The following is a 19139-nucleotide window of genomic DNA, read 5'->3' on the forward strand; positions in this document are numbered from 1 at the left end:
GAATAAAGAAAGAGGTATCACTAAGTCACTTCATCTTCACAGAAATTCTGTGAAATGGGTACACTGTGGTTTTAGAGATGAGGAAACAGTGGCACAGAGCCAGGGCTACTGAACGAGGATTTCAGCCAGGATACCACAAGCAGGCAGTGTCACTCGAGAGCTCGAGCTCTGGACCACTAGGCCACATTGGCTTTCCAGAGAAGCATGTGATTTGCTATCTTTATCACAAACAATGAGAGCAAACAGAGGCATTAAAAATGCAAATAAATATGAAGATGAATTTCTTTATTTCCTTTTTATTTTAGAGACAAAGTCTCCTTCTGTCACGCAGGTTGGGGTGCAGGGGCTGTATAACCTTGAACTCCTGGGTTCAAGTCATACCCTTACCTCAGCCTCCCGAGCAGCTGGGACTACAGGCATGTACCACCATGCCTGGCAGGGTCTCTCTATGTTGCCCAGGCTAGTCTCAAACTCCTGGCCTCAAGTGATCCTCATGCTTTGGCCTCCCGATGTGTTGGGATTACAGCTGTGAGTCACAAAGCCTGGCCAAAGATGAATTTCTTGCTAGCCAGAATAGGTAAGGCTCTTTAAACACAACAGCAGGCTACTAAAAAAGTGATTGCAGAATTTTATTCCCCGAACTTCCATGTACCACTATCCACAGAAAGGAAATGAATCATCTCTAAATATGCCAACATGTTAAGCAAAACTGGTGTGAAAATTACAGTAAGCCATACTGAGAAGTGTAGCTTCCAATCTTTGAAAAATATTTAAGGCTATATACCAAAAAATAAATAATAAATAAATAAATGTTCTACAACGGTGTACCAAAAAAAAAAAAGAAAAATATTCTTATTCAAGTTTATTATTCCAGCATAAAGCCAGGAAAATATGAAAATATGAAAACAGTCTGCAGTTATCAATTTATCACGTAATATACAAATAAATACATTTCTATCAACAGATTTTTTAGTGTATCTTCTCAGTGCTTCAAATGCCTACTGTATAAGATTCCCCTCAGTAATTCAATTATTCTACAACAAGCTGGTCTTTATAGGAGAAGTATTTATTCTTTCAATCTACTTATCAACTAACTCCCTTTGTTCCTATATTTTAATACAAAAAAATAAGGTTGTTTTTTTTTTTGCCAATAAATAGATGTGTACTCTCTACCAAATTACTTTAATCTTTTTGGACCTTAGTTTTCTCATATGTAAAAATTGGGGAGAAGTGCTGGGGGTGAAGAGAGACAGCAAACAGACCAAAAGAACTTGGTAGTTCCCATTCTTTTATTCCTGTAGGGCTGCTGAGCTATTATAAAGCGTCTAGGAATGCACACAAGCACCATGAATTGTCTGTAGACCAAATACAAAAATAGTTTCCACTTTACATACTAAAATTTTCACATGTATGCAGATAATGTGATTTGTAAATACAATTTTATATTAAAATAAAATTTTCAGGTCTACAGAAGCTTATGTTATCATGCCTGTAATCCCAGCACTTTGGGAGGCCAAGGTGGGAGGATCACTCGAGGTTAGTTCAAGAAAAGCCTAGGGAACATAGCGAGACTGTGTCTCAATAAAGAAATATTCTTTATTAGCTGACACTAAATGTAGAGCTACTAGAGCTACTATTATTTGGAGGCATGAACTGTTCAACATTTAAAAAAGGACTCTTGTTCAAGTCCAGCCTGGATAACGTAAGGAGACCCTGTTTCTAAATAAATAAATAAAAAGGGCTCTTATATTTGAAAATGTCAGGAGCTACTAGTATAGACGGTTTCTAAAATCCTTCTAAGTGTAAAAGCTGTAATTTAGAGTCCATTATTTCTTTATCCATTATTGAATATAACAGTTAAATGTTACCAGCTGTAATTATCGTAGTTTTTAACAAGTTAAAATTCTTTACGAATCTTAAATAAAAAGCAAGTAAAAAATGTGTTCCAAAGAGTTGTGTGGAAAAAAAAAAAAAAGCATGTAAGAAAAAAAAAGCCAGCTGGATAAATTACTAAGGGTGTGAAAACTGCAATTGATGAAATACTTGTAATATTAAATGAAATGAAGAAGCAAAATTATTCATTGCAGATGACTAATTTCATATATTGCAAATAAATAATTTCATATACCTCTTTAAGATGATGACATTCACTAACAAAATGAATATTCTTACTTGAATAAGCATTAGGCAGAATAGTAAAAATCCTCATAGGTTCAAACCTTAACCTACTATTAAGATAGACTGTGAATTCTTTAATTCAAATTACTAAACTAACTAGATTCCTGAAAATGGACATGCAAGAAATCACTGAGAACAACCTACACTATAAGAACTACTAAAAATAGTCAATGTGGCTTGGCATCTGGCTTATACCTATAATCCTAGCACTTTGGAAGGCTGATGCAAGAGGATCAGTTGAGGCCAGGAATCAGAGGTCAATCTGGGCAAGATGGTGAGACCCCATCTTTACAAAATATTTTTAAAAATTAGCCAGGTGTGGTAGCCTGTGCCTGTAGTTCTACCTACTCAGGAGACTGAGGTGCCAGGATCACTTGAGCCCAGGAATTCAAGGCTGCAGTGAGCTATGACTGCACTACTGCACTCCAGCATGGGCAAATGAGTGATACCCTGGCTCTAAAAAAAAAAAACCGTTAATGAATATACTTCTTCTGATACTAAATATGTCAATATTTAGAATGTAATATTCAGTGATTACAACTGTAAAGGCAAAACACACAGAAATAACCACCAATTCCTCTGTAGTTCTCTACTAATTCAATTTTGCATCCTCTCAGACTATATGTCTTTTCTTCTCAAACATCCCACAATGCCAACCACTGTCTCCAGAAATAACTGAATTCTGCTTCATGATCTGCCAACAAAACAGAAGCCAAAAACAGAAGATAGGAATTTGTTACCTTTTGGCTACCAAATCTATCTGCATTTGTGCCTATTTTTTTCCCTTTCCAGAACTGATGAAATGTCTATTTTCCTATTTTAGACAGGTGATCTAAAAGCTACTACTTTTTTTTCTTTTTTCATTCCTTTCATTGGCTCCTTCTTTTAAATTATCAATCTTATCTTCTTTACTAAATTTATTGCCAAAAGATTACAAAAATGCTATAGAGTCACCTAAGCTAAAAAATCCCTTCAAAGACTTTTTATCCTCCTTTAGGTGCCACCCCAAATCTTTGCTCCTCTTCACACCAAAGTTCTTTTTTTTTGAGATAGGTTCTCTGTCGCCTAGACAGGAGTGCAGAGGTGTGATCATGACTCACTGTAACCTCAACCTCCTGGGCTCAAGTGATCCTCCCCTCTTAGCCTCTCAAGTAGCAGAGACTATAGGTGCGTGCCATCATGCCTGGGTAATTAAAAAATTTTTTTTTGTTGAAACTGGGTCTCACTATGTTGCCCAGGCTGGTCTCAAACTCCTGGCCTCCAGCATTCCTCCCGCCTTGGGCTCCCAAAGTGTTGGGATTACAGGCGTGAGCCACCTCGCCTGGCCCAATAGTCAAATTTCTTGATAAGAGTTATCCACATATTCTACTTTCATTTCTTTACCTCCCATGCCCACCCCAATCTGGAATTTAACATTTTATCACTTTTATCAGAGTCACCGTTAACCTCCATGTAGCCAAATTAAGAAGTCTTCTTGAACTTAACTTCTGGCCTTATCTGATTTAGTTTATTGAATTGCTGCTTTGTTTAAAAATTCAATTTATTTAACTTTTGAACTAGTAATTCAAAGTTACATGCTCAATTTACATGCTCAAAAAGTATAAAAATGAATACAGAGAAAAGTCTCCTATACTATCCACTGAATTTTTCTCCGTGAGGTAACTATTATTGTTAGTTTCCTTTTCATTCTTCTAGGAATTCTTTTGCGTATGTAAAGCAAATACAATTACATATTCTTATTCTTTCCCCACTTTTACACAAATGGTATTTATTTCACTTAACACATCTTGCAGATTTTTCTATATCATTATATAGTGTCCTCATCCTTTTTAACAGCTTTGTCAAGATATGATTCACATAATATTGAGTTCACAGAGAATGTACCAGCCACATCATATGGTAAGTATACAATTCAGCCAGGCACAGTGGCTCCTGCCTGTAATCCCAACACTTTGGGAGGCCGAGGCGGGAAGATCCCTTAAGCCCAGGAATTTGAGACCAGCCTAGGCAACATGGTGAAACCCTGTCTCTACAAAAAGTAGCTGGGTGTGGTGGTGAGTGCCTGTAGTCCCAGCTACTTGGGAGGCTAAGGTGGGAGGATCGCTTGAGCCCAGGATGTCACTGAAGTGAGCCTGAAGTGAGACATAATCGGGCCACTGTGCTCCAGCCTGGGTGACAGAGTGAGACTCTGTCTCAAAAAAAAAAAGACATAATTCAGTGGTTTTTTGTATACTCACAGAATTGTGCATCTATCAACACTAATTTCTGAACATTTTCATCACCCCAAAAAGAAATCCCATGCCACACCCAGCCAATGTATCATTTTATACATATGCCAGCAGCAGTACTTCCCAAACTTTAATGTGCACACGGATCAATATAAAATACTATTAGTCCAGGACCAGGTACGGTGGCTCATGCCTGTACTTTGGGTGGATCACTTGAGGTGGATCACTTGAGGTCAAGAGTTCAAGACCAGCCTGGCCAACATGGTGAAACCCTGTCTCTACTAAAAATACAAAAATTAGCTGGGCATGGTGGCACATGCCTATGTAATCTCAGCTACTGGGGAGGCTGAGGTAGAAGAATAGCTTGAACTCGAAGCGGAGGTTGTAGTGAACCGAGATCATGCCACTGTACTCCAGCCTGGGTGACAGAGTGAGACTCCACACACACACACAAAAAAAATTCAGCTGGGCGTGGTGGCTCATGCCTGTAATCCCAGCACTTTGGGAGGCCGAGGCAGGCAGATCACAAGGTCAGGAGATCGAAACCATCCTGGCTAACACGGTGAAACCCCCTCTCTACTAAAAATACAAAAAAATTAGCCAGGCGTGGTGGTGCGCACCTATAATCCCAGCTACTGGGGAGGCTGAGGCAGGAGAATGGTGTGATCCCGTGAGGCGGAGCTTGCAGTGAGCTGAGATCACGCCACTACAATCCAGCCTGGGCAACAGAGCGAGACTCCGTCTTCTATTAGTCCTTCCTCCTATTACGATAATTAAGCAAAACATCTCAAAAAGCAGCTTAATTGTATATTTCAATTCTCAATGGAATATATATTCAGTTTTATTTTCACTTTAACTTTTATATTTATTGTTATTTTATTAAAATAAAAGACAGTAATAAAAGGTGAAATGCCATGTTTAATCAGAATTCCTCTCCCTATGTGGCTGAAATGATGGTAAAGTCATCCTAATTATTTTTATTTTGTTCAACATGTTTCAAGTAAAGCAAGTGACTGAAAACTTCAGAGTGAATATGAACAAATTCCTAATTTAGTGACTATGGAAAGCAAGTAATTGGACTAAGATAAAAGACAAATACACTTAAAGGGCCTCATAAAAAGAATTTCAAAATACTTTTAAAAAAGAGTCAACTTTAGACTTCTTTTAATAGCCCACCTTAGTTGCTGGGGATTTTCATGGATACCAACCACCCAGTAGTGATCAGATTTTCCTTTGCAGTGCTCTCTTGTATTACATATAGGAGTCCACGTATTACCAAGTCCTCTGTTAAGCATTCGAACAATTCCTTCTGAATCCACGTAACAAGGGGTACCTAAACACCAACAGAAAAATCACTTGGAGACATAGCTACATGTTGTTAAAGGAACCCTATTTCAAATATATTATACATACCAAGGATTCAACTTTGCTTTCAAAAGCAAAACACAAAACAGAAGCAAATAATCTAAGATTATTACGTAAAATTTCATTAACCATATAAAGTAAGACCTAACTAAAAAAAGAAAAAACATTGGATTTGATATGACTAAAATTTACACAAATAAAGTGAAAAAACTGAGTTTCAGTGAAAACTATGCCACCTGCTGGAAGATAATAATAATTTCATTTATTTATTTATTTATTATTATTATTTTTTTTTTCAAGATGGAGTCTTGCTGTGCACCCAGGCTGGAGGGCAGTGTCGCGATCTTGGCCCACTGCAAGCTCCGCCTTCCGGGTTCAAGCCATTCTCCTGCCTCAGCCTCCCGAGCAGCTGGGACTACAGGCACCCACCACCACGCCCAGCTAATTTTTTTTTTGTATTTTTAGTAGAGACGGGGTTTCACCATGTTAGCCAGGATGGTCTCAATCTCCTGACCTTGTGATCCACCCGCCTCAGCCTCCCAAAGTGCTGGGATTACAAGCGTGAGCCACCGCGCCCGGCCGATAATAATTTTAAAGCCAATTTTAGTAAAAAATTAAACATGAATCAGAAGGCTCCCGCTTGAGAAACATTTAGAAAAATGACCAAAATCTGATACAAGGTGATCTTTACGAAATTTATCTTTAGTACTCTTCTTCCTCTCTCTTCTTTTTGTTGGCCTTGTCACTATTCTGTCCCCAACTACTAGGTAAGCAATTCTTACCTCGTAAAACAGGGAAGCATTCTTGTTTTCCACCTATTCTGCTTCCAACTCAGGAAATCTGTGGCAAATTACCTGATTATCCCTTTTCTTATCTGTGGCTTCACACCCCCCTTACTCTGCAAACATTAGTTTCCACAGGGTCTGGATCTAATTGGTACTTGGGAGAAAAAAATCTATACAAATGGAAGTTATCAATGGTTCATATTATTAAAGCCTGAATGACTAATAGAAAACACATTTAGAAATGGTTCATATTTTGAAGACAAAGTGGAGTTTCCAGCAATGTAAATGAAGAACATGAATCTCCAAAAAGAGAAATATTTAAGTCCCCATGAGACAGAGATGACAGGTGATTTAAAATAAGGTACTCCTGGGCCAGGTGCAGTGGCTCACTCCTGTAATCCCAGCACTTTGAGAGGCTGAGGCAGGTGGATCACCTGATGCCAGGAGTTCGAAACCAGCCTAGCCAACATGGCAAAACCCCATCTCTACTAAAAATACAAAATTAGCCAGGCGTGGTGGCATGTGCCTGTAATCCCAGATACTCGGGAGGCTGAGGTACGAGAATCACTTGAACCCAGAAGACAGAGGTTGTAGTGACCTGAGGTCACATCACTGCAGTCCAGCCTGGGTGACAGAGTGAGACTCTGCGTCAAAAAAACCACAAACACAAAAACAAATAAAATAAAATAAGGTACTCCTCAGTGTCTTTCAAATCATCTGTCATAAGCCTCTAGAATTTGGCCTAAAATAGCACTTATCCAAAAGAAATATCATGTGAGCCACAAGTGTAATTTTTAATTTCCTAGTGCCACATTAAAAAAAAAAATGGCTACATACCATGTATCTGAAAAACAAAAAAAAGTTAAGTGAAAAAATTTAGGCTGGGGGCGGTGGCTCACGCCTGTAATCCCAGCACTTCAGGAGGTCGAGGCGGGTGGATCACATGAGGTCAGGAGTTCAAGACCAGCCTGGCCAGCATGGTAAAACCCTGTCTCTATTAAAAACACAAAAACTAGCCGAGTGTGGTGACGCAAGCCTGTAATCCCAGCTACTCAGAAGGCTGAAGCAGGAGAATTGCCGGAACCCGGAAGGCAGAGGTTGCAGTAAGCCGAGATCGCATCATTGCACTCCAGCCTGGGCAACAGAGCAAGACTCCTAATTTATTCCTTAAAAAAAAAAAAAATTTTTTTTAAATAGAGATGGGATCTCGCTATGTTGCCCAGTCTGGTCTTGAACTCCTGGGCTCAAGTGATCCTCCTGCCTCGGCCTCCCAGAGTGCTGGGATTATAGGCATAAGCCACCATGCCCAGCCAAAAAAAATTTTTTTTTAAAGAAAAAAAGGATGAAGTTAATGTTAATACATTTTATTTCATCGAAGATATCTCAAATATTATCATTTAACATGTAATCAACGTAAAAAAATTGATTTTTATATCTTTTTTTCATGCTAAGTCTTCAAAATCCAGAGTATTTTACACATACAAGCACATCTCAGCCATATTTCAAGTGCTCAACAGACACACATACTAGTTATTGTAGTAAACAGTGAAGCTCTAGAAAATTCTAAGTTTTCTGTATGATCTGCTGGAAAAGACACAACTTATTATTGATTTGTATCACCTCCTTGCTATTTAATACTTTCAGAAAAATATATTTCCCTCTTTATAAGTTTTCTAATGAGAATTCTCATGAAGAGAGCTCTTAGCCGGGTGCAGTGGCTCGCGCCTGTAATCCCAGCACTGTAGGAGGCCAAGGTGGGTGGATCACTTGCGCCTAGGAGTTTGAGACCAGCCTGGGCAACATGGCAAAACCCTGTCTCTACAAAAAATACAAAAATTAGCTAGGCATGGTGGCACATGCCTGTAGTCCCAGCTACTTAGGAGGCTGAGGTAGGAAGATGGCTTAAGCCCAGGAGGTGGAGGTTGCAGTGAGCCGAGATCATGCCACTGCACTCCAGCCTGGACAACAGAGCCAGACCCTGTCTTAAAAGAACATAAAAATAAAAACAAGATCTTATACATAAAACAATGGCTACCTTGCCTAAAGATTGCAGCTCCCAGTTCTGCCAACATATTAAAATAGAAATTTAAAACATAAAATAGAGATAATTTATTCTTACATTAATTAGGAATAAAACAATGAAATAATTTTCTTCTTGAAGAATATCTAACACTTTATATTATACTTGTTTTTTTTAAACAAATTTATCTTGCCTTCAGCTGAAAACCCAATCCATGCAAGGTAGGATTTCCTTGTAAGAGGAAGAGGGTCACCATGCAAAATTTGTTTTTTCTTTTTCCCCAGCTCTAGCAGTTGAACTCCAAGGCACTGATCCCCATCAAATCCTGTACCTAATGAGAAAATGTAAATATAAATCAGGCATCAAAGGTTATCCAACTATAATGCAGTCTAAATTATTTTCTGTGAATTGATTTTGTGGTAAATTACTAGACTGACTAGCACTACTTTTTATGAATAACCCATCTAACTGAGGCATCATTCAGGTATTAGAAACACAGTAAGATGTTACATGGACTCTTCACATAAAGTCCTTATAAGTGGGCATTTATTCACTCAAGACATATTTACAGAGAGCTTACTACACGCCAGCATTGGCCTAGATACTAGGGCTACAGCAATAAACAAAGTCACTGCTCTTATTAAATTCAAATTTCAGGTAGAAGACAAATTAAAAAACACAAAAAGAACAAAAAAAAATCACAAAGTTAAAATAATGTGATACAGAATGTCAGAGTGGTTTGTTAGACTGGTTAGTCAGAAGTAGCCTCTCAGAAAGTAAAGTTTAAGCTGAGACATGAACTGCAAGCTGGAGCCTGCCATGCAAACATTAGGGGAAGGAACACGGAAGTGGATGGAGGGAACAGCTAACGCAAAGTCCTAAGGTAGGAAGAATGGAGGGCTCGAAGAACACAAAGAGGCAGTACGGCCAGAACATGGTAATGAGAAACAATGGTAAGAGATGAGGTTGGAGAGGCAGGCAAAGGTCAGATTATACGGGATCAGTAGATCACCTTGACAGCTATCAGAAGTTTGACTTTGATTCTAAAAGTGAAGGAAAGTCAGAGGGATTTGAGAAGAGGAGCATGATCTATATTTTTAAAAGATCACCTAGGCTGCTCTGTGGAGAATGGACTGTGGAAGGCAAGAACTGAAGCTAAAAGACTAGTTAGGAGGCTACTATGACAGTCCAAGAGATGACATCCAGGTTGTATTAGCAGTAGAAATGAAAAGAGACAAATTTAGAATGTGTTATTCCATAGAATTGACATGATGATATAATTTTACTGTTGGAGTTGATGCAGGGGAAATGGAAAGAGAAGAATCGAGGATAATTTTTAGATTTTTGGCTTCAGCCACTAGATTGTTAGTAAGCCATTTACTAAGATGGGGAAACTACATAAGAAGCAAGCTTGGAAGGAAAAAAATCAGTTTTTATTGTGAGCAAATTAAGTCTGAAATGTCTGTCCAAACTCTAAATAGATTTCAAGTGGGCAACTGGATGTGTAAGTCTGGAGACACAAGGAGAGGGTAGGGTTGGTGCTATCAACTTAAAAGTCATAGACATTGAGATGTATTTAAAGCCATGGATTATGATAAAATTCCCCAGGGTGGTTTCTCAAACTGCATATTTTGACCTATGAGTCATGGAATCAATTTTAATTTGCAACTAGCATTTTAAAAAATGAAATAAAAAAATTTAAACTGAAATCAAAGAGTAAACATTGTCCAGGAGACTTTTATTTCAGTTACATTTGCAGATATTTATAGAACAGTTATATAGAATATATTTCTTTTCTTCTGTTTTTCTTTTAAAAATAGAAACAGGGGCTTGCTATTGCTATCCAGACTTGTATTGAACTCCTGGGCTAAAGCATCTCTCCCGCCTCAGCCTCCCAAAGTGCTGAGATTACAGGTGTGAGCCACCACACCACACCACACCACACCTGGTCCAGAATCTATGAATCTATTTCTTACTGTGGCAAAGCAGACAAAAAGACTGAAAGACCCTGACCTAGAGAGTAGTAGAGAAAAAGGGGATACACTCCAGCTAAAAGGTAGAGCCAACAAAAAAGTAAAAAGGGAGCTGCCAGTGAGGAAAAATATTGAAAGTATGATGTCACAGAAGTCATGAGAAGAAGGTATTTTCAATGGAATTATTTTTTTAAAAAGCACAGAGATTATCAGTTCCCTTGATAAGACCAGTCTTAGCATAGTGATAGGGACTGAAGAAAGACATGAGGGGAGGAAAAAGGAGGCAGCAGCTTTTAAAAAGTGTCACATTCAGAGTTGTTTTGGCCCTTCCTACTAGGAGTTATTTTTGTGGAATTTCAACGCTGAAAGTTCTCTGGTCATGCTTGCCAAAATGGTAAGACTTAGACATGGAAGTAATTAACCAAATTCCACCTTGGAATTCTCTCTATAATATAGTTCTATTAAGAAACATTTTCATTTTCATTGCTGCTAGTCAACACAACAAAATTATCTACATTTAAAGATTACACTGATTCAAAAGGAAGTATATAATCCAAGACAAAAAGAGTAACAAAAACAGCAAAAAAGCTCAAGTAATTTCCATTTTACTTCAAGTCATAAAAGACTGAAAAAAATCTACCTCTGTGATAAACAATGAAAAGCTGTTCTCCATGTCCTGCCATTGACACCACAGGTCCAGCAAGGCTGAATACCTCTTTTTGAACCCCTCCAATAGTAAAAAATCGAAGAAGCAGGGCACTAGTAGCAGCAGCAGCCCATCCTTGACCGAGACATATGGCTTCAATATCCTCATTCTGAGGCAAGTCTATTATCCACTCTTTGCTTGAATCCCAAGAACTAAAGTGCAGGCAGTGAAGCTTGCTAAAAATTACAACAAGACAGAAACAATCAAACTTTCATATGATATTTACATATATATATATATATATAAAAGCAATCATGATATTCAACAACAAAACCAAATAGTTTACTTACTATTATACACTAGTATAAAAAGTTGCTTTAAAAAAGTAATTATGAAATACCCTTAAAATGAACTATATTGATATCTTTCCAGCCTTTTTTCTTTGCACATACATATATGTAAGTTATTATTAAATACAAATTCTTTTTTTTTGAAATGGAGTTTTGCTCTGTCACCCAGGCTGGAGTACAGTGGCGTGATCTCTGCTCACTGCAACCTCCGCCTCCCAGGTTCAAGCAATTCTCCTGTCTCTTGCCTCAGCCTCCCGAGTAGCTGGGACTACAGGTGGGTGCCACTGCACCTGGTTAATTTTTGCATTTTTAGTAGAGACGCAGTTTCACCATGTTGGTCAGGCTGGTCTCAAACTCTTGAGCTCAGGTCATCTGTCCGCCTTGGCCTCCCAAAGTGCCGGGATTACAGGCGTGAGCCACCATGCCCAGCCTGAAGGATACAAATTTCAAATCACATAGAAGATAGTAAAATCCATGAAGTGTATCAGTACTATAATCAGCTGAAGAAGGGATCAAGAGAGGGCAATCTCTTGATTAACAAAAAGCTGAAAAAATATTTTCTTTTCTTTTGAAAAGAAAAACATTCTGCACCTATTGCTTTCCCATCATAATTTTTTTCTTGACATCTATCTACCTATTTATTTACCTACCTACTTATCAAAACATGTAAACATCCAAAAAATATTAAGTAGAAAAAGCAAACGGGTGACTAGTACATTTTTTGGTTTGTTTTTCCGGTTTTTTTTTTCCTTTCTCGAAGAGAGATTTTAAATTTAATCCATCATGACAAAAATGTAGATTAATAGTTGGCCAAGGCTTAGGTTGAATTAACTGCAAAGGGATATAAGAAAACATTTTTGGGTGATAAAGACGTAGTGACAAAAATCTAGACTAATAGTTGGCCAAGGCTAGGGTTGAACTAACTGCAAAGGGATATAAGAAAACATTTTTGGGTGATAAAGAACATTCTGTATTTTGATTGTGGTAGGGGTTATCTGTGTATATACACCTTTGTCAACTCATCAAATGGGTGGATTTTATTGTAAATAAATTACATCTCAATAAAGTAAATTAAAATAAGGGAAGTTCAAATAGAAAGAAATCTGGAAGGATACATATCAAATTGTAAATAGCAGTTATATCTGAGAGTAGAATTCTGGGAGGAGTTTTCATTTTCCGAAACTTCTATACTGTATACTGGTTTTTTTTTCTTTACAATGAATGTATATTACTCTTATAATAGTAAAAAAAAAAAAAGCACTTAACAATGTAAAAAAAAAATCCCATCTCTTGCATTACTAACCATGCCATGTCATTTTGCTATGTAGTTAGAGCATGTAATGAGGGAATCATTACGGCAAAAACAGACATATGTTCTGAGGTATTTTGGGTGTGCTGGTGTTTGTACCAAACTCTTCTGAAATTTCATATTACAAAAAATAAATTTTGTTTTATTAACTTTTTGTCTTTAATTTCAACAACTGTATCTAACAGTTCAACAGTGCCAAATTCTTCCTAATAATCTTGAGTTTACCTTGCTAGTTCATCAGTGCTTTCACATGCCAACAAAATAGCTTCGTGGGAAAGATCTGCTATTGTATAATTCAAAGTGTTTGATAAGTGTGTTGCATGGTGTATGGAGGTATCATGGAACTCCACATCTATGGCATTGTCTTGCTCATCATTATAGCAGCGAATAATTCCAATAGAGTTCCACACCTACAAACAGGTAAGATTAAATATAAGTCTGAGAAAAACTGAAGCTCCTAGAATCAGTAAGCCACAGTAGTACAAATTAACAAATATTATAATTAAATTTGTATTAAGATTTAGGTTTTGGGAGTTACTACATCTCATCTATCTCTAAATAGTTTCTGACAGGAGTCATAATACCAGAGCTACAATTACTTATTATTTCCTTGGTGAGAATAAGATACATATATACTTATTAATTAGCAAATAGAGTATTTAATAATATTTAAAAATAAATTACATGACTGTTACTTTAAAAGCACATTACAGTTGTCCTTTGAACAACCAAACCATTAAATTCCTCAAAAGAAACATTTCAAAAATTGAGTTTTCTTACAAATATGGATGCAAATAACAACAGACTTTTTTCATAACTATTCTACGATAAAATAAATACATACATTTTAAGAAAACATAATTTTTTTTTTTTTTTTTGGAGACAGAGTTTTGCTCTGTCACCCAAGCTGGAGTGCAGTGGCATGATCTCGGCTCACCGCAACCTCTGCCTCCTGGATTCAAGTGATTCTCCTCCCTCAGCCTCCTGTGTAGCTGTGGTTACAGGTGCATGCCACCAGGTCCAGCTAATTTCTGTATTTTTTTAGTAGAGATAGGGTGTTTCACCATGTTGGCCAGGCTGGTCTCCAACTCCTATCCTCAAGTGACCAACCCACCTTGGCCTCCCAAAGTGCTGGGATTATAGGCGTGAGCCACCACGCCCGGCAGAGGCAACATAAATTGATACCACTTGGAAAACTTATCTTCCACTGATGTCCATTATAGGCTCACACTAGGCCCTAGAGTTTCTAATAAAATTAGTGCCAATATTTTATTTAACATAACTATAAATAAAATATTGACACTAATAAAAAAATTAAGACCTATGACTTGATGACTACTGATAGCAATAAAAAGTTTTATTAATATTAAGCACCACCCTTAATCTTTACATAAAAATTTATGCCAGGCCTATACTCTTCAAATTTATGCCAGGCCTATACTTTTAAAAAGGCAAAATCCTCAGAATGGAAAACATCATATAACCAACACAGAAAAACTAAACTTTTTAAGAACTCAGGCCAGGCGCGGTGGCCCACGCCTGTAATCCCAGCACTTTGGGAGGTCGAGGAGGGCGGATCACGAGGTCAGGAGATCGAGACCATCCTGTCTAACATGGTGAAATCCCATCTCTACTAAAAATACAAAAATTAGCTGGGCATGGTGGTGGGCACCTGTAGTCCCAGCTACTCGGGAGGCTGAGGCAGGAGAATGGCGTGAACCTGGGAGGCGGAGCTTGCAGTGAGCAGAGATTGTGCCACTGCACTCCAGCCTGGGCAACAGAGCGAGACTCCGTCTCAAAAAAAAAAAAAAGAACTCAAATCTAAGGCAAAAAGCCAATATATTCATTTTGTCTATTCATGAAATATATATTTAATGTGTACTGTATCATACCTTGTTCCAAATCCTAAGAACATATCAGTAAACAAAACAAAAATCTTTATCCTTGTGTAGCTTACATTCTGGTGGGTGGTGGAGTGAGGAAAAGGGGCAGACTTTTCCCCCCATAGTACTTGCCACCTTCTAATATATTATACTAGTAGTTGCCTTCTAAGAAAGCACCTCCTTACTAGTGTTTTGGAGTCAGTATAATCTTCTATGTAACAATGACCATGAAGAATAAGGTTTGAAAGTATTGCCAAGAAATATTGCAATATAGTAATATTTACTTATGTTCATTTAATGTCATTTTGGAAAGCAGAATTTTATTTAACATCATTTTCAGTAAGGTTGAAACAAGATTAAAACTGTGAGCTAACCATAAAATAAACCAACCACAAAACTGTAATCAACCAAAGTGCTCCAGGCTACTTAATCAAAGTTTTAAAAAATATGTTTTATCCAAAAAAATTAACTATAGTAAGAAAAAAGTGCTGAAAACCTACTAAGAAGTTAAGTGTAGATCCAAGTCTTACCATGAATCTGTGAGTGAGATGCAACGGTGTAGAACCTGACTGAAATGGCTTTTGCCGGGGAGTTGGCATGGGTCCATCATAAAATGGCCTTTGGGATGTTACAAGTGGTAGATTGTGAATGCTGCCTTCTTGACCATCTTCCTCCTCCTCTTTGAGAAGACTAGAACCAGTTTTTAGCATTGAAATATCTACAACACAAAGGATCATAATTAAGGGAATCACGAATACCAATGATTTGGAAAAAGGAAAGCATTATGGAATCTAGTAACTTTTTCATTCATATGCAATGACACTGACATGCTATTTGCCTCTTTCACTGTGTTAAAGAGATGCAGTGATGGTGCAAAAGCAATGGTGGGTAAAATTCCTGGTGCCTTGGCACCAATCAAGGCAGTGGCACCTAACTGTATTAGTCGTTACTGCATTGTTAACCAATACTCACTTGCAGTAAAAATATTAATTTTATTAAATCTTGACGCTTACACAGATTTTTTTTTAAAGTTCTGTGTGCTAAAATGAGAAGTGTGATGGTTGTCTTGAAAAAAAGCACTTATGCAATTGTTTGAGTTGTAAGCTGAACTAAGTGATTTTTTTTCATACAACACTACTTTTACTTAAAAAACACATGCCAGATAAACTATGGTTATGCAGAAATGGATCTTTGGCAAACATTTTCTTGTAAATGAATGAAGTGAGCCTATCAATTAAGAAAAAATAACTGGCAGAATTTGTTGCCAATGATAACATTTGAGCTTTCAGGCCAGGCACGGTGGCTCACACCTGTAATCCCAGCACTTTGCGAGGCCGAGGCAGGCAGATCACTTAAGGTCGGGAGTTCCACGTTGACCAGCCTGGCCAACATGGTGAAACCCTGTCTCTACTGAAAATACAAAAATTAGCCAGGCATGGCGGCACATGCCTGTAATCCCATCTACTCGGGAGGCTGAGACAGGAGAATCGCTTGAACCCGGGAGACTCTGTCTCAAAAAAAAGAGCTGGGCACAGTGGCTCAGGCCTGTAATCCCAGCACTTTGGGAGGCCAAGGTGGGTAGATCATTTGAGGTCAGGAGTCCGAGACCAGATTGACCTACATAGTGAAACCCCGTCTCTACTAAAATACAAAAATTAGCCGGGCATGGTCGTGGGCACCTATAATCCCAGCTACTCCGGAGGCTGAGGCAGGAGAATCACTTGTACCCAGAGGGCAGAGGTTGCAGTGAACCGAGATCGTGCCACTGCACTCTAGGCTGGGTGACAGAGCAAAACTCCCTTTCAAAAAATAAAAACAAGAAATTTGAGCTTTCAATTAAAAATTAAGATATTGGAAAGCTTCTATTTGCCATTATGAGCTTCACAACTTTCTAATACTTAGAAACTACTGATGAGATTGGTAACAACAATAGCAGATATAATTTACAGCCAGGTGCTGTGACTCACGCTTGTAATTCCAGCACTTTGGGAGGCTGGGGAGGGAATATCACTTGAGGCCAGGATTTCAAGACCAGCCTGAGCAACAAAGCAAGATTCCATCTCTATAAAAAATAAAAAATTAGATGCGCATGGTGGCATGCATCTGTAGTCCTAGCTACCCGGAAGGCTGAGTGGGAGAACTGCTTAAGCCCAGGAGTTCAAGGTTATAGTGAGGTGTGATGATACCACTGCACTCCAGCCTAGGTGACAGGGCAAGATGCTATCTCTAAAAACAAAAATTAATTAATTAAAAACAACATATAATTAATTAAAAACAAAAACAAATAATTTATATTAGATAATAAAAAGTGTCAGTATAAAGAAGATCTATAAACTTCAGTGAACCAATATTATCAATTCATATGTTACAAAATTAAACATGATTTTAAAAAATCCATTCAACATTCAAGTCAGACCAATGAATTTTTTGATTTTGTTTTGTTTTTTTCTGAGACAGGGTCTCGTTCTGTTACCCTGCCTGGAGCCCACTGTTGCAATCATGGCTCACTGCAGCCTCGACCTCTCAGGCTCAAGAGATCCTCCTACCTCAGCCTCCCAAGTAGGTGGGATTACAGGCACACGTCACCACACCTGGCTAATTTTTAAAGTTTTTTGTAGAGAGGAGGTCTCACTATGTTGCCCTGGCTGGTCTTGAACTCCTGGCCTCAAGCAATCCTCCTGCCTGGGCCTCCCAAAGTGCTGGGATTACAGGTGTGAGCCACCATTCCCAGCCAGACCAATGAATCTTAACATAACAGAGCCGTAAGAGTTCACTGAAGTTTTCAGATTACACTTTGCAAGTAATCTTTAGGAAACGATCATCTTCTGAGTCTTGGTGCAACATCAAAGAATATCCACAATTAATTGAATGTGCTATTAAAAGATTTCTTAAAATACTTCTCCCTTTTCAAATTACATATTTATCTGAGGCCAAATTTTCTTTATACACTTCAAACAAAAACAATGTATAGCAATAGACTTAATCCAGAAAAGTAGATGAGAGAATCCAGCTGTCCTCTATGACAGACATTACAAAGATTGCAATGCCACGCTTCTCACTAATTTTTTTTTGTTTTTCATAAAAAAGTACTATTCATGTTTACATGAGTTTATTAATGTTATTTTTAAGTGAATAAATATTTTTAAATTTCTGAATTTTAATTTCTAATATGTAAATGACGATAGCCGTAACTCTATATAAATAAATGCTCTCAGAAGGGTCCTCAAAATTTTTTAGAGTATAAAGGCTACTGAGACCAAAACATTTGAGGACTGCTGTTCTATAAACTCTATATGACTTTAAAAAGCACAACATAGCACTGAACATTGGCATTTTACTTGATAATGTTCAAGTGTTATTGCAGCATGTAAATTGTTACAATAAGCACTCTATTTGAAGATTTTAAATTACAATCTCAATTTCTTTAATAGATACAATACTATTCAGGTTATCTATTACTTCTTGAGTTAGCAGTGGTACTTTGTGTCTTTCAGAAAATTCGTCTATTTCATTTAAGTTGTTAAATTTATGGGCACAAAGTTATTCATAATATTGCCATTATGCCTTTGATATTAATAGTAGCACTGCCATACAGACATATAATGTGAGTTACAGCTGTAATTTTAAATTTTCTAATATTTCTAAAGTTTAAAGAGTAAAAAGAAACAGCCATAATCTTAATAATATAGTGCATTTAAAATACATATTATCATTTCAACATGTACTCAATATAAAAAATTTCCCAAGATTTTTACATTCTTTTTTTCATACTGTCTTCAAAATCTGGTTGCACTCCATGGTGAAACCCCATCTCCACTAAAAATACAAAAATTAGCCAGGCGTGGTGGCGCATGCCTGTAATCCCAGCTACTCAGGAGGCTGAGGCACAAGAATCACTTGAATCCAGGAGGCGGAGGTTGCAGTGAGCCAAAATCACACCACCACACTCCAGCCTGGGTGACAGAGTGAGACTCCGCCTCAAAAAAAAAAAAAAAAAAATCCGGTTGCACTCATAACATATCTCAATTTGAACTAACCACATTTCAAGTGCTCAACAGCTACATGTGGCTAGTGGCTACTATATATTGGATAGCACAAATCTACAGATCTATAGTGATGGCCCACCTCTCTTTCATTCTCTATGTTAGTAATTTGTATCTTCTCTTTATTGATCAACCACAATAGATATTTATTAATTTTATTGATCTTTTCTTTTCTTTGGAGATGGAGTCTTGCTCTGTTGCCCACGCTGGCATGCAGTTGACGCGATCTCGGCTCACTGCAACCTCCACCTCCTAGGTTCAAGTGAGTTTCCTGCCTCAGTCTCCTGAGTAGCTGGGATTACAGGCACGTGCCACCACACCCAGCTAATTTTTGTATTTTTGTAGAGACAGGGTTTTAC

At 37.7% G+C, this 19139-nt stretch overlaps 1 protein-coding gene across 4 annotated transcripts in view; it reads right to left on the reverse strand.

Moving 5' to 3' along the window:
• The window catches only part of WDHD1 (WD repeat and HMG-box DNA binding protein 1), an 85164-nt gene that overhangs the window by 35043 nt on the left and 30982 nt on the right, over nucleotides 1-19139 (reverse strand). For all 4 annotated transcript variants that reach the window (XM_034937586.3, XM_003831693.6, XM_034937587.1 and 1 more), the window contains 5 exons: nucleotides 15268-15455; nucleotides 13080-13264; nucleotides 11190-11431; nucleotides 8770-8907; nucleotides 5583-5739 (listed from right to left, as the gene is read on the reverse strand). In XM_034937586.3, the coding sequence (XP_034793477.1) occupies nucleotides 5583-5739; nucleotides 8770-8907; nucleotides 11190-11431; nucleotides 13080-13264; nucleotides 15268-15455 (910 nt within the window). The remainder of the gene's footprint in view (nucleotides 1-5582; nucleotides 5740-8769; nucleotides 8908-11189; nucleotides 11432-13079; nucleotides 13265-15267; nucleotides 15456-19139) is intronic.

This window comes from Pan paniscus, chromosome 15, assembly GCF_029289425.2.
Source record: "Pan paniscus chromosome 15, NHGRI_mPanPan1-v2.0_pri, whole genome shotgun sequence".
NCBI classification, from domain to species: Eukaryota; Metazoa; Chordata; class Mammalia; order Primates; family Hominidae; genus Pan; species Pan paniscus.